Raw genomic sequence first — 14,219 nt, 5'->3', positions numbered from 1 at the left:
CACAAGCAAGACTCAGCTGAAATCAAAAACAAATGAAGGGTTGACTCACGTGAAATTCATATATCTCGGTAAATTTTCGATAGACAAGTTTTTCGGTCAGATCCTGCCATTTCACGAGGAACATGTAAACCTAATGAACAACACACAGAGATCACAGTCTGCATTTTTTTCTGGGGGACACCAGCTCTTACCTGCATGGAAGGACAATCACTGTCTATGAGCCATTGTCCAAGAGATGCCAAATAGTAGGTTTACCACATTTGAACTTTGAAAAAACAGGACACCCCTGTGAGGGAGTATAGGTGTATCTACCAACTCACTATATATACTATAACGCATTACTACAACATGAGTTGGTAGATGCCGATGCGGATACACTCCCTCTCAGGGATACCCTCTTCTTTGAACGTTCAAATATGGTAACCCTCGCCGAGCAGACACACACACACTCACAACCTCGGTATGTCTGTCTACTATCTATTTTGAAACCAATGTCTGTTGAAGATCCCCATTATTCGTTATTTACAGAAAACTCAGCAAGCATACGTGGGTCAGTATGTTCTAGCTCTCTCTTGATGGTCACTCAATAATGAGTAGGATGTCTTCATATCACCCTCCTACTTGTGACTCCATTGATGGATGATCAGTCCCATTCTGGAGCCGCAGGTCTTATCACAGAAGGGGCAGGCGTTGGTAGCTGTTGGAGGCGAGAGGGGCAATTTTTGCCGCTCTTTTCTTCTTCTCCACCTCTTGTTTGCACTGCAGTGGGGCCTCTCAAATTGTGCCACCCCTCGTGGATTACCGTTCTCCACTTGCGGTGGTCTTGGACAAGGTTCTCACTAGTGTCAACATTGACGCAGCACTTTTTCACAAGTGCCTTCAGCACATCCTTATATCACTTCTGCTGTCCCCCAACGCTCCTCTGTCCTCTCTCTAACTCAGAAAACAGAATCTGTTTTGGGAGGTGCCAAGCAGACCCCACCACTCCATGCAAACCACCAACATTTTTTCTTTCATGATGCCCCCTTTAATGGAATGGCCCACACTCCACACTGATCCATGAGGCTTATATCCTATTTTCTTTCATATCTCTTTCCTAGAAGAACCCCTGCTTAGGAAAAAATATAACTCTTTGGCAGTTCAGCAGAAGGGCGGTTGAGAAGCGGCAATACCGGTTGAACCTCTCTCATCCAGCACCCTCAGGACCTACAATCCACCTGCTGTCAGCTCAGAAGAGCAGCAGCGTTCCCCGAAATCACTATTTTTCCAATTTCTCTTTCAAGGTTTTATTTAAAATTGAAGGTGAAAGTAAGCCAAGGGGAACTACTTCTAAAGCAACGCCCCCGCCCACCTTCAGTTCACTGCTCTGCCACGTAGTCGCCGAGTACTTACATAATGTTGGCTTGGAAAAAATCTTTTCTCAAAGCCCAGTAGCTCAATGTGTCTGATGTATGTGTCGCCCATGGTTGAGGCCGGCCCCTGGTACTGGCTCTAGAAGATGGCAGTTCGGCTGTTGGTAGGAAGCAGCTTCTAGCAGTTTGTCTGCACGCTCGCTGCTGCCTTCTTGCCCGTCTCTGCTTGTGCAGCTGACTACTTATTGTAGCCACGCTGAAAAGGGGAAGTTGCGCTGAGTTCATCACCCTTAATTACTTCACCAGTTGTTGGTTTTATTATGGCCTGCTTCCTGCTTCCAATCTCAGGACCAGGAACTAAATCCCTCCGGGCTCCACTCTTGCCTTCTTTCTCATCATCCAAAGCCTGCAGGTGCCCTGGGGAGAAGGGTGGAGATGCTGGGAGACTCGGGGTCCAGACACCACAAGAGGGGAATGAGGGACCCAAACCTCAAATAAACAACAGAATGAACAGGCAGTGTACAGAGTTACTCTGTGGAAAGAGATGTCAAGTGAGGGCTTTTGGGAGAGCACATGATGGTCCTTAGGAGATCTGTGTGCAGGTTTGGGTTATGCATGTAGGGAGGTGGCTATGTGCAGAAGGTTGCCATTGGAATCAGGGTGCAATGCAGCATCGCCGTGCCGGAGGTAGAGAGGCAGGCTCTGGGAGAGAGGTAGAGGGCAGGAGCAGGCTGGGGTAGGGCTGCAGGGTCTGGGAGGGAGGGAGCAGGAGCAGGGTGGAAGAGGAGGCGTGGGGTCTGGGAGGGCGGGGGGTGCAGGAGCAGGCTGGGGTGGAGTTGCAGGGTCTGGGAGGGCCAAGCAGGTGTCTGAACCATGAGCGTTCCCCGGTTACAGACACCCAGATTAGGGAGATTGAAGTGCATTGGAAAAGGGAACTGAGCTAATTGAGCAGCATAAAGCCTGAGGTTGCATCTTTGTGGGGGGTTTTTTTCTGTATAACTTGGGTTTGCTTTTCAGCACTATTTCAGCTTTGAATTTTATCTTTTATTACATAAACTTTTTGTCTCTTCTCCCCATAAGCAGCTCTGTTGTGCAATCAGGGGACGGGAGAGCAGCACAAACAGCCCCACAGGGACTGATAAGAGGTGCTGAACCAGAAGGGAGAAGTCCCAGCGTCTGGTAGTTACTCACTCAGAGAGACAGATCGGGGTGGAGGGAGAGAAGACAACAGGACCAGTGGGATTACTTGTGGTAACCAGGAAACCAGGGTGAGATCGTTGGCTATGGAAGTCAGCGTTTTGATCAGTCACAGCATGATATTAAGACACAAGGCAAAAGTATCAAGGCAGAACCCCTTGGTGGTCTGGATGAACCCCAAAACATCTTGGTGGCACAGTCATTGCAGGACTTGCAGCTAACATCAGCCAACACACCAAACATTTGCAGTAACAAACCCTAATAGAATCAATGTGCAGAAAAAGATATAATTTTTTTTTCTTTCCTTTATTTCAGGGTGTTATGAATGGGAGCTGCAAGGCACAGCCTAAACATACCCAGAGAACTAGGAAAGGGTTAATCTAACCTGCCTCTGAGGGAGAGGGTTTGGGGGAAAGTGGCAATGAACCATAAGATTCAGAGGTTCTGAAATTATTCCTGAGCTGGTTATTTGTTCCTTTTGTTCTTTCCTGTAACCAAGAATCTGACCCAGGGAACATAAGAACATACGAACGGCCATACTGGGTCAGACCAAAGGTCCATCCAGCCCAGTATCCTGTTTGCCGGCACTGACCAGTGCCAGGTGCCCCAGAGGAGGTGAACCGAAGACAACGATCAAGTGATTTGTCTCCTGCCATCTGTCTCCAGCCTTTGACTAAAGACTGGGGGCACCATACTTTATCCTTGACTAACAGCCATTTATGGACCTAACCTCCAAAAATTTATCAAGCTCTGTTTTAAACTCTGTTAGAGTGCTGGCCTTCACAGCCTCCTCCGGCAAGGAGTTCCACAGGTTGACTGTGCGCTGTGTGAAGAAAAATTTTCTTTTATTAGTTTTGAACCTACTACCCATTAATTTCATTTGGTGTCCTCTAGTTCTTATATTATGGGAACAAGTAAATAATATTCAATTTCTCCACACCGTTCATGATTTTATATACCTCTATCATTATCGCCCCTCAATCGCCTCTTTTCTAGACTGAAAAGTCCCAGTCTCTCTAGCCTCTCCTCATATGGGACCCTTTCCAAACCCTTAATCATTTTAGTTGCCCTTTTCTGAACTTTTTCTAACGCCAGTATATCTTTTTTGAGGTGAGGAGACCACATCTGCATGCAGTACTCAAGATGTGGGCGTACCATAGTTTTATATAGGGGAAGTGTGATAGTCTTCGTCTTATTTCCTATCCCTTTTTTAATAATTCCTAACATCCTATTTGCTTTACTGACTGCCGCTGCACACTGCGTGGATGTTTTCAGAGAACTATCCACTATAATTCCAAGATCCCTTTCCTGATCTGTTGTATCTAAATTTGCCCCCATCACATTATATGTATAATTGGGGTTATTTTTTTTCCCCAACGTGCATTACCTTACACTTCCCCACATTAAATTTCATTTGCCATTTTGCTGCCCAATCACTCAGTTTGCTGAGATCTTTTTGAAGTTCTTCACAATCTACTTTGGTTTTGACTATCCTGAACAGCTTGGTATCATCTGCAAACTTTGCCACCTCACTGCTTACAAACAAACAAAAATCTGTTTGGTTTTTTTTTTTTTTTTTTGCTTTAATTCATATTTGTTTGATTTTTTAACACTAAGCCATCTACAGTGTTTGCAAAAATAGTCTTGTGTTAATAATAAAAGTGTGGTTTTTTTCTTTCTTTCTTGGCAAGTACTGGTTGATGCTGTGTCCTTCAGGGGCTTAAAACTACATGCTTGGCTGCAGCCATTACTAGAAAGCTCACAGATCCCTGCACTGTTTTGTGGGGAGCTCTTGTTATTTGTTTCCAACTCTTGGGAAAAGAAGGTTAGGGATTGCCCTCTGGGAAGGGATTCCAAACGATTTATTTCCTGGAAAGTGGATTTTGTACATTTGGTGTGGCAGCTACAAACCGATTTCAGGGAAAACTGAGATTAGGAAAATTTTTCTGACTGTGAATTGCAGAGACTGGGTCTAGCAGTGATTTATTTGTGTAGTCAGCCTCCAGTACCTGCACTTGAAGTGCTAGGGTGGAAAATCAGCTGTGATATTGGGCAGGGGAACCAGAGCAGGGAAAGGGGGACATGAACCTGTTAGAGTGCTTGGACACAATGGACAATGAGCACTGGGGAAGCTTGTGTGTGAAATACAGTTTCTCTATGAGGGGAAGTCAGAGGATCTGAAACCCTCAGGTAGTTGTGTCTCTTTGTAGAACAGGGAGCTGGACCATGGCTGTGAAACATTGCGGGAGATGACCACTCCAGCAGAGCTAGCCAGATGGCAACTGTGTAGGAAACAACAAGGCATGTGACCTCCAGCTGGGAGAGCTCAGAATGTAAGAGTGGAGGAGCAGCCTACTAGTGACAAATGGAGGTGAGGACAGTGGCGGAATGAGCATACAAGCGGCTGGTGGAGGCAGAATACAGCTAGCGCACTGGCGCATCAGAAAGGTATCCCCCAACCTGTCAGTAATCTGCTCCCTCACCCAGCAATCACCCAACTGGGACAGGCTGTGCCCATCTTGTCAAGACTGAAGCCTCTATAGATGCTTACTATCAGTCAGGTCCAATACAAGTCTACACTGGTGCCCACAATTTCAGTAATCTCCAGGTCGTCCGTGGCAATGGCGCTGAAGAGGAAGCAGCAGCAGCAATGAGTGACACTAACTAAAAGCGAGCTGTGCTGCTGGGGTTCCATATTACTCCAGAATCAGACCATGTAAAGCGCAGGGACCCAGCAGAGTGTGATAACGTCAGTCATGAGAAGTGTAGGCCTAAACCATGTCCTCCTAGGAAAAATGTGGGCAAAGAGCAAAGGGGCAGGAGGGGAAACTGGTTGATTTATTTGCCCAGGGACATTCCTTTAAAGCATCCTGTCGTAGGCCAGGTATATGCTAGACCTTAAAGTCGATTGTAGATAAGCAATTCCAGCTACAGCAATTGCATAGCTGTAATTGACCTATCTATGATTGACTTAGCTGGCTGTCCTCACTGAGGGAGGTCAACGGGAGAAACTCTACCATCAACCTCCCTTACTCCTTGCAATATCATGATAGCAATAGCGAGGAGCACAAGGGTCAACTGCCGACCACTGGTAGTTCAATTGTGTGCATCCCCACTAGGCATGTGAAATCAAACCCCAGAAGGTCGATCCTCACTGGATTGATCTTCTGGTTAATATAGACATACCCTAGTGCGGATGGGCTGCCAATTTGTATTGGGGATTGAAAGAAATTCCCCGACGGAAGAAGAGGCCCAGATTTGTCTGCTAGAGGAAGAAGGGAGCTAAGTGAGGACAAATATACCTCAAACAGCTAAGTGTCAAGTAAGCCTGTTACAAACTCTGTTGGAGTATTGTGTCCAGTTCTGGCCACTACATTTCAAGAAAGATCTGGAGAAGGTCCAGAGAAGAGCAACAAGGATTATTAAAGTTCTAGAGAACATGAGCTATGAGGGAAGACTGAAAGAACTGGGCTTGTTTAGTTTAGAAAAGAGAAGACTTAGAGAGGCCATGATAGCATTTTTCAAGTACCTAAAAGAGGGTCACAAGGAGGAGGGAGAAAAATTGTTCTCCCTGGCCACTGAGAATAGGACAAGAAGCAATGGGCTTAAAAAATGCACCAAGGGAGGTTTAGGTTGGATATTAGGAAAAACTTCCTAACTGTCAGGATAGTCAAACAGCGGAATAAATTGCCTAGGGAGGTTGTGGAATCTCCATCATTGGCGATATTTAAGAGCAGGTTAGACAGACATATATCAGGGCTAGATGGTGCTTGGTCCTGCCGTGAGGGTAGGGGACTGGACTTGGTGACCTCTGAAGATCCTTTCCAGTTCTAGTGATTTACGATTCTGTAAAACCTCTGGCCCAGGACACAGGCCTAAGGAAATGCATTGAGCATGGCTCTACTGAGCACAAGAGGAGTTCTTGCCTCAAGCTCAAGTCCCATCTTGCCCAGGTTAACACAGTGATGGTGAATTCAGGACACAGTGGTTCGGGGCATGGGGGAACTAGTAAACTTTATGAAGGTGGACAAGATGTTCACTGAAGCTGCCCAGGTTGTTCACGGGGTACACTGTTTATGCAGAGACATGGCTGTGCAGATTGCACAGGCTAAAAGGGAGATGGTGAGAAGTCTGATGTGCTCCCAGAGGAAAATATCAGACTCCTCTTAATGAGAGCTTGTGAGGTCACAGCACCCTGAGCGTAGGTAGCACTGGAGTGGGAGGGGTGATTTATGAACCAACCATGGGAAATTGGGCAGGTCTCCCTGCAGACTCTTTGTCTGGAAAGGAGATTAAATAAGTGCCACGGAAAAGTATGTTCCACAGAAGCACTTTGCCTGGCCTACCATAGGAAGAGAGACGGAGGGGACAGGGTAAGTCCTTTTCTGGGCAGGGACACATTCTCAGGGAGGGGGCACCAGCTTCCTTCTTTGCAGCAGCCCTGCAAAGAGCCTTTGTTCAGGTCAGGCACCGATACTTCCCTAGAGAGCTCTAGGGAAGCAGCGTGCTGCAGCCCCACTGCAGAGGACAATGGGGAAGAGGGCAGGATATTTAGGGAAGTCTCAGAGGGAAAGAACAAGGGCCCTGGGGAGCCCTACCAACATTACCAAATCATGGAGCAGTGTTACTATGGGTAGCCCATGGCCGCCCTGCATTAGCTATCCGGCAATAGAGAGGACACTGAAAGGCTTCAGAGAAGTTTTTACTGGCCCATTATAAACCTAGGCATAAAGGAATATTGTCAGGCTTGGGACTTGAACCAAGGTTGGAAAGATGGGGTAGGTCTCTGCAAATCCTACTGTAACCATTGCCCCAAAATGGAGCAGCATTCCACAGGGCTGCCGTGGTCATTACGGGCCCGTTCCCAAAGCTGTCCAGAAATGGAGAAACATACATATTGAGAGCCGCTACTAGGTCCCACGTAGTCTGAATTGTGGAACAGGTGTTGGGTAAAAGAAAGAAGGTCTGCCCCATTGTCAGCAGAAACACCAAGGTTGGCTGGAAGATAGAGACGGATGCTACCTACATTCATACCGATAGCATACACAGACAGGAAAGCAATGGAACTGCAATGTGCTGCCACTTTAACTAGTGGTTGCTTACAGAAAAGTACGCAGGAATCAACAGGGCTCCCCTCATTTTAACATCCTGCATGGAAGGATCCCCTAAACTTGGTCAGATTCATGGGAAGGTAACATTGCCTGAGAAAGGAAATCAGTGATGGAATTTGTATTCAAAAGCAGGAGAGAGCTAAAATCCATTGTCGAGCTGGCACAGCAAACTCCTGAAAAAAGCCAAACTGTATATAAAGCAAAGTATGACCAAGGGCATGTGAAACAGCCTTTGATACAGATGATTTGGTTCTGGTGTTAGGCTCTGTTGGAAAAAAAAGCATAAAATGCAGGACTCAGGGAACCTTTGAGGGGCAAGAGAGACCACATTTGCCAGGTACAAAAAGTCTGCAGCATGGGTCTACAACCTGCGGCTCTGGAGCCTCAATTGGCTTTTTAAAGACTTTGTGCCTCCTGCTGCTGCAATTACAAGTAAAAGAAACCCCGCCTGGTTATGTCTGATATTTCGATGAGCATCTAAAAGCCAAACAATGAGCAACTCATATCTAAATAGCAAGTGAAATGTGATCTCAAAATGTTGGATAGTTCATGCTTCATCACGTGCAGCATATTGTGGGATATGTGCATTCACTGTTCTTAAAATAGGGATGACAAGAAGTATGGTTTGACATTATTTATTAAGGACCATCTCGTATTCCCATGCATTGCAGCTCTTGAATTATTGTGGTTTTTTACCAAGTAAAAAAAATGGCTCTTTTTGCTCTTTCGATTGTCAACCCCTGTCCTACAGTTTACCCCTTACTGTCTACAGGAATAGATTGGAAGTTTACCATAACAGAGAGGTTCTGGTAAGCATGATAGGCTATGCAGGACCTCAGAATACCCCTCTCCCAGAGTTAACGCAAGTGAGTAAGGAGCTGATTTGAGAGAGCATTAATTTGAGTGAAAAGGGAATGGGTTGGCACCTACCTCCTATTGTCCCATGGCCAGGCTTGCAGCTGCATGTCTCTCAGCGTATGGTAATTTGTCAGTTGTTTTAGAGACTCAGCTGAGTCCCACAGTAACACACACAAAAAATATTAACCTCAGCCAGGATAAGCAGCCAACCGAGAGGGGATGTGGTAGGACCTGGATGCCTCCAGGAGGGGACGCCCTGACCGTGGTAATCCCAGTAGAAAAGAGGAATCCCAGCTGTGGGTCTGTCCCACAAAAGCTCATCATATAATAAATTATTTCGTTACTCTTTAAAATGCTGCTTGACTGCTTTTCCATTTGATAGAATACAGACTAACACAGCCATCTCTCTGTCAAAGCTAAAAAGGGTGTTTTCTAACAATCCTGGTCTCACTTCAGAAACCATCACACCAACAGGAGGAGCTATGCCCAGTAATTAGTAGTGCTTACAGGAATACAGACTGAGAATCAGCATGGTTCTGTCAGAGACATGGAGTTCTGCTTCTCGGTACCCCATAGCTTTACTGGGCTCAAGGAAACTGCGCTCTGCCTGTGAAATGCCTTTTGCAGGCTAACAAAACAAAGCAGAAGAAATGTAGCACCTTAAAGATGAACAAAATGATTTATCGGGTGATGAGCTTTTGTGGGAGATCCACTTCTTCAGATCAATTTAATTTCCAGTACAGACTGACATTTAAGTACATAGGACCAAAAAAAAAATTGCAATAAAACTGACAAATCAAATGGGATTGAAGGAAGGGGGTGAAGGGTGGAGGGGATGTTAATTGTCCTGTCTGATATAAGCATTAAAGGGAGGGAAGCAGTCTTTATAATGCGTGAGGTAATTGATGTCTCTGTTCGTACCACGTTAATGTGTCAAATTTGAATACGTACTCTAACTCACAAATCTCTCGCTCTAATCTATTGTGAAAATCTTTTTGTTCCAGGACACAAATTCTCAGGTCTTTTAACAGAATGGCCCACTCCGCTGAAGAGTTCACTGACTGGCTTATGTGTATTGAGTTTCTTGATGTCTGCCCTGTGTCCATTTATACTTTGGAGAAGGTTTTGCCCAGTCTGTCCAATATACATAGCGTCAGGGCATTGTTGGCACATAATGGCATATATAATGTTGCTAGAAGTGCACGAGAATGTGCCTTTGATCTTGTAACTAATGTGGGTAGGTCCAGTGATAGTACCCCCAGAATAAATATATGGACAAAGTTGGCAGCGGGGTTTGTTGCCAGCTGACCTTGCTGGTTAAGAGGGAAAACCTCCAAGGTAAAGGATTTCAGAGCAGGCTGAACACCCAAGTTACAGTTACACAAGTGTCAAACAGGGGTCTCTCCAATGAAGTCATGCTGGATTTACACCTGATTCGGCCGCGTCTACACTGGCCCCTCCTTTTCGAAAGGGGCATGTTAATAATGAGGGAGTTCGGAAGATGCAAGTGAGGCGCTGACATGAATATGCAGTGCATCATTAGCATAATGGCAGCTGTGCATGATTCAAAAGTGCCCCCTCCAGAACATACGCTGCCCGTGTAGACAGAGTCTTTTCCAAAGGACCCCCCTGACTTCAAAAGCCCCTTCTTCCTATTTTAAGCTCCAAGCTCTGTGAGGCCCTCAGTGCCAGTAAGGACTGATGAAAGCAGGAGAATTCTGTTGGATAGAGGGGCCTTCCAGGCAATCTGAGCCCAGTGTGACCGATCCCCAGCACATGGATAACCCTGCATGTCATCCTCACACTTAGGTATTGTTCTCAGGCCTGGGAAAGGGGTGTGAGAAGACAATTCAAGTTGATGAGATAGAGCAGCTGTTTTGAGTCCTGCTGGACTGCGGGATATTGGACCTCAAAACAGCTTGCAGGAGCGGGGGGAAAAAAAACCCCCAATTTTCAGCTAGCATTGGCAGTTCCTCAGTATTAACAAGCATCATTGTCACCCTCCAAGAATAGCCTGAGGCACTGTCCTACCACAGCCCACCTTTCCAAGTGGGAGGGATGTGAAAACAGAGATACAGAGATCCTTATTAACAATGTTACAGGTTCTAAAATCTACGTGGCCTACAGAGGTCACAAGGGCATGGGGCGCATAATGATTTCAGATGCCCATCTAGAAACATTTCCACGGGTCAGCAAAACTGCCACTGCAATCTCTCACCACACCCAGGAGGCTGTCTGAGGCAACGCTGGGATGTTCAGGCTTTCCCCTCTGGAAGGAGGCGAGGTTACTCTGAAGGAAAGCAGGAGTTTGGCATCTTTAGGATGGACTAGGGCTCTCTCTTCCCTCAGCCCAAACCAGCGCCGCAAACAACCTCCCTTCCCTTTGGGAAGAGCACCAATGTCCTCTCTCACTGGTTGGTCACGGGACTTGCAAGACACCTTGCCCTGAACATGCAGCACTCACATGCCTGAAGCCACAGGCCATGACTTCTGCTGGCTGCTGTGAGAATTCCCCTTTCCTTTCTCTTCTCTCTGCAAGCATCTGGGGGTTTCATTTACGTGATATTTCATTAACTCGTGTCCTACACAACCACATCAGCTACACTGGGAGCTGCAGAGGTTCTATACAACTGCAACAGTGGATTGTTCTTCACCTACAGAAGATTCTTTAATTTTCTACTGGCATTTGTGTTAATGATTTTTCTGACGGCTCATTTAAATATGTTGCCCCATCTCTTGCTGACAAAGTAAGCAGCAGCTTCTCAATACCTTTGTTATGGACCCTATGCATAAGAACAACCACACTAGACCAGACCAAAAGTCCATCCAACCCAGTAACCTGTCTTCCAACAGTGGTCAACGCCAGGTGTCCCAGAGGAGTGAACAGAACAGGTAATCATCCAGTGATCCCTCCCGTTACCCATTCCCAGCTTCTGACAGAGGCTAGGGACACAATTCCTAACTCCTGTCTGATCGCCACTTATGAACCTATCCTCCATGAATTTATCCAGCTTTTTAAAACACTGTTGTGAACCCAAGTGAACCTTGTACTCCAGAATCATCATAATTTAACGGGTGGGGAGGGAGAAAGTGTGTATTTGGGCCACAGGGAACAACCCTAGGTGACCTACACAGCAGTGCTTTGTCCAGACCAATTTTAAGTGGACAGCTATGGGAGTCACAAGAGCCCTGCTGTAGCCAGACCCCTGAGATGATATTTAAGTTAACGGTTTTATAATTGAGGCTGAAAAAAAATATTTCTGCTTTGCGGAAGAATTCGAAGGCCACAGCAGGCTTGGTGCCCAAATAAGGTGAAGGTGGGGAGCTGAGTGGAATGACAGAGTAGAGATCTCAGTGAAAGGTGCCAGCGGGAGCGGGTAGCTAAAAGGGTCCTAAGACTGGGAGCAGCCTGAGACCTTTATATGTCAGTCAGACCAGCACCTGGGTATTCACAGCCTTTTCACCGGGGTCCAAAGCAGCCTGGGAAGTGGAGGGAGATTGCAACACAGGAGCTGTTGGGTACTCAGCTATTGCAGAAGAGTTAAGAGGCACGTCCACCCTCTTTCCGCCCCAACCACAAGCTGAGGCAGGAAGCAAAGAGCACATAGCCCACAGCTGCTGCAGGAAACAAGAAGATGATCCTCTATGATCCGTTTCCCAGGAACTTGTGACAGTGAGAGTAGCCATAGCCATTTAATTCACTACACCCTCACTCAGGCAATGGGTGAGCTCATTGTGCCTGATCTGGCAGCAGTTTAAGGGAGAACACGGGGAGGACTGGCCGGCTGCAAATCTTGATATAGTCTAGCTGAAAAGTGACAAAAGCCGGGGGGGTGGGGGGAGTTTTTACTGGGGTAGTCTTTGCTCGTGTTTGCTACCAGACAGCCTGCTGGGGATAGCAGTAGGGTCTGAACCTTTGTGAGGGTTCTGTGTTGAGAATGTTGAATTTTGCAAATACTGCAGCCTGCCCCAGAGCCCCAGGAAGTGGCGACTGCTGACGGTGCCTGTCTGGGATCCCATGGGAAGGGGCTGCTGCCAGCCATCCTACCCAGGGCCTCAGGGGGAAGTGGCTGCTCAACCACTTGTGAATAATTGAATTCCCAAACCTTTAGACCCTACTGCGCAATTTATGGGGCAATTCTATGCTGGCATGGTGATATCACACCCTGACACCTTGGCCCATATACCCTTGGAAGCCTCCAGTCCCCGAAGGGAAGCAAACCCCTCAGCAGCTGTGCTCTTCTAAGCGAGGGCAAGAATTTAAGGCACTCCAGCGGCTGTCTCCTTTTCCATGCTGGGACACCCTCCCCTCTGCTTGTACTAGAGGTGCTTTTAACGTCATGAGTGCTGTGAAGCACAGAAAACAACGCACAGACACGAAGGTAACCACCCCAGCATGTTATCACCTGTAGCTGTGTTAGCTAAACCAAGGTCTCCCCAGCTAGGCCCTAGCACACGTCAAAATGAAGTTCTAAGACAGGCTGACCAAGCCCCAGCCCTGGCAGCAGAGATGAGCAGAACTAGACAATGAGGGCACAGAGAACACCTTGAATCAACATGAATCATCTTAACCCTCATCCCCCAGCCCTGCATTGTAGGAATACACCAAACAATCTGCCTGGTTTATCACAAAGCAGGGAGACAGTGGTTGTGAATGTATCCTTTTTGGATTAAAGGGGGAACTGAAATCATGAGAACAGATAGGAGTCCATTGGAATCATGTATTGAACAACCTACCTGGTACATCACGAAGTGCAAAACAGAAATATGGGAGGATGGAAGAAAAGGGTTAAGGAAGCTAATTCCAAAAGGAAAGCATGTCCTTTCCACAGACACAGCCATGCCCTAAGGGAGAGTTGCCACTCAGGTCTTGTCTGCATTACAGAAATGTGCACTGGCATAAACTCATCATTACAGCTACCCGGGTGCATTGGTTCAACCTCTTACTCCCAGTAGCCAAGGCCTCGGGAGCTCTTGTCAAGCAGCTCCCTGAGGGTCTCAGCTTGCCAGGGTGGTGAGTAGCATGAGGAAGGTCATCTTACATAAGGAAGTGCCAATGCTCTCAGTTTACAGATCAGACCCCACTCCTTGAATCACTCAAGTGATCAGAAGCTCTATTTCCAATTTATAAAAAAAGCTTCCAGCCCTCTCTGGTGAAGACGAAAGCTTGGAAACACAAACCCTAAACACTCCAAAACACACAAGACAAACTCCTAAGGTAATTCCTAGATCTTTCAGCCAATTTTATGGAGTTTAGCTCATAATTTTTGAACACTGGGAATTTGCAATACTGAGCCAAGAGACTGAAGCAGAGGTAGGTGCATGTCAGGCTGCCCCCATTGAAGGCAGGTAGCTGCATTCTGTACAACTAGCTAGAATGGAAACATTATCTGGTTGCCACAAAACCAACTGCAGCTGGCATTTCCTGCTCAATTTCAAGGGTATCCTTATAGGAAGTACACTGGAGTAATCTAGCCTTGTATGATATAGATGTGTGGGTAACTGTTTCTTAGTGTTATGTTTAAGATGGGGCCTTAATCCAAAGCATGCAACACACAGTTTTACAAATATGCAATACTTTAACTTTCTCCTTCATTTTCACTGTAATTGATTTCTACCCTACTAGTACCTGGCATTCTCATTGTACTAAAAACTAGTGCAGAACACTACAAACCAAAACACGGGTTTCTGCTGGGAAGCT

The 14,219-nt window shown here is 46.5% G+C and overlaps 1 protein-coding gene across 1 annotated transcript in view; it reads right to left on the bottom strand.

Annotated features, from left to right (window-relative positions):
• Positions 1-1,507, bottom strand: part of NCF1 (neutrophil cytosolic factor 1) — a 33,275-nt gene extending 31,768 nt beyond the window's left edge. Inside the window, exons 1-2 of the mRNA XM_075013789.1 lie at positions 1,393-1,507; positions 50-130 (exon numbers count right to left, since the gene is read on the bottom strand). Of these exons, the coding sequence (XP_074869890.1) occupies positions 50-130; positions 1,393-1,464 (153 nt within the window). The 5' untranslated portion in view covers positions 1,465-1,507. The remainder of the gene's footprint in view (positions 1-49; positions 131-1,392) is intronic.
• Between the last annotated feature and the right edge of the window lie 12,712 nt (positions 1,508-14,219).

Source organism: Carettochelys insculpta, chromosome 19, assembly GCF_033958435.1.
Source record: "Carettochelys insculpta isolate YL-2023 chromosome 19, ASM3395843v1, whole genome shotgun sequence".
Lineage (NCBI taxonomy): Eukaryota > Metazoa > Chordata > Testudines > Carettochelyidae > Carettochelys > Carettochelys insculpta.
This window is presented reverse-complemented; position numbering and strand designations above follow the sequence as displayed.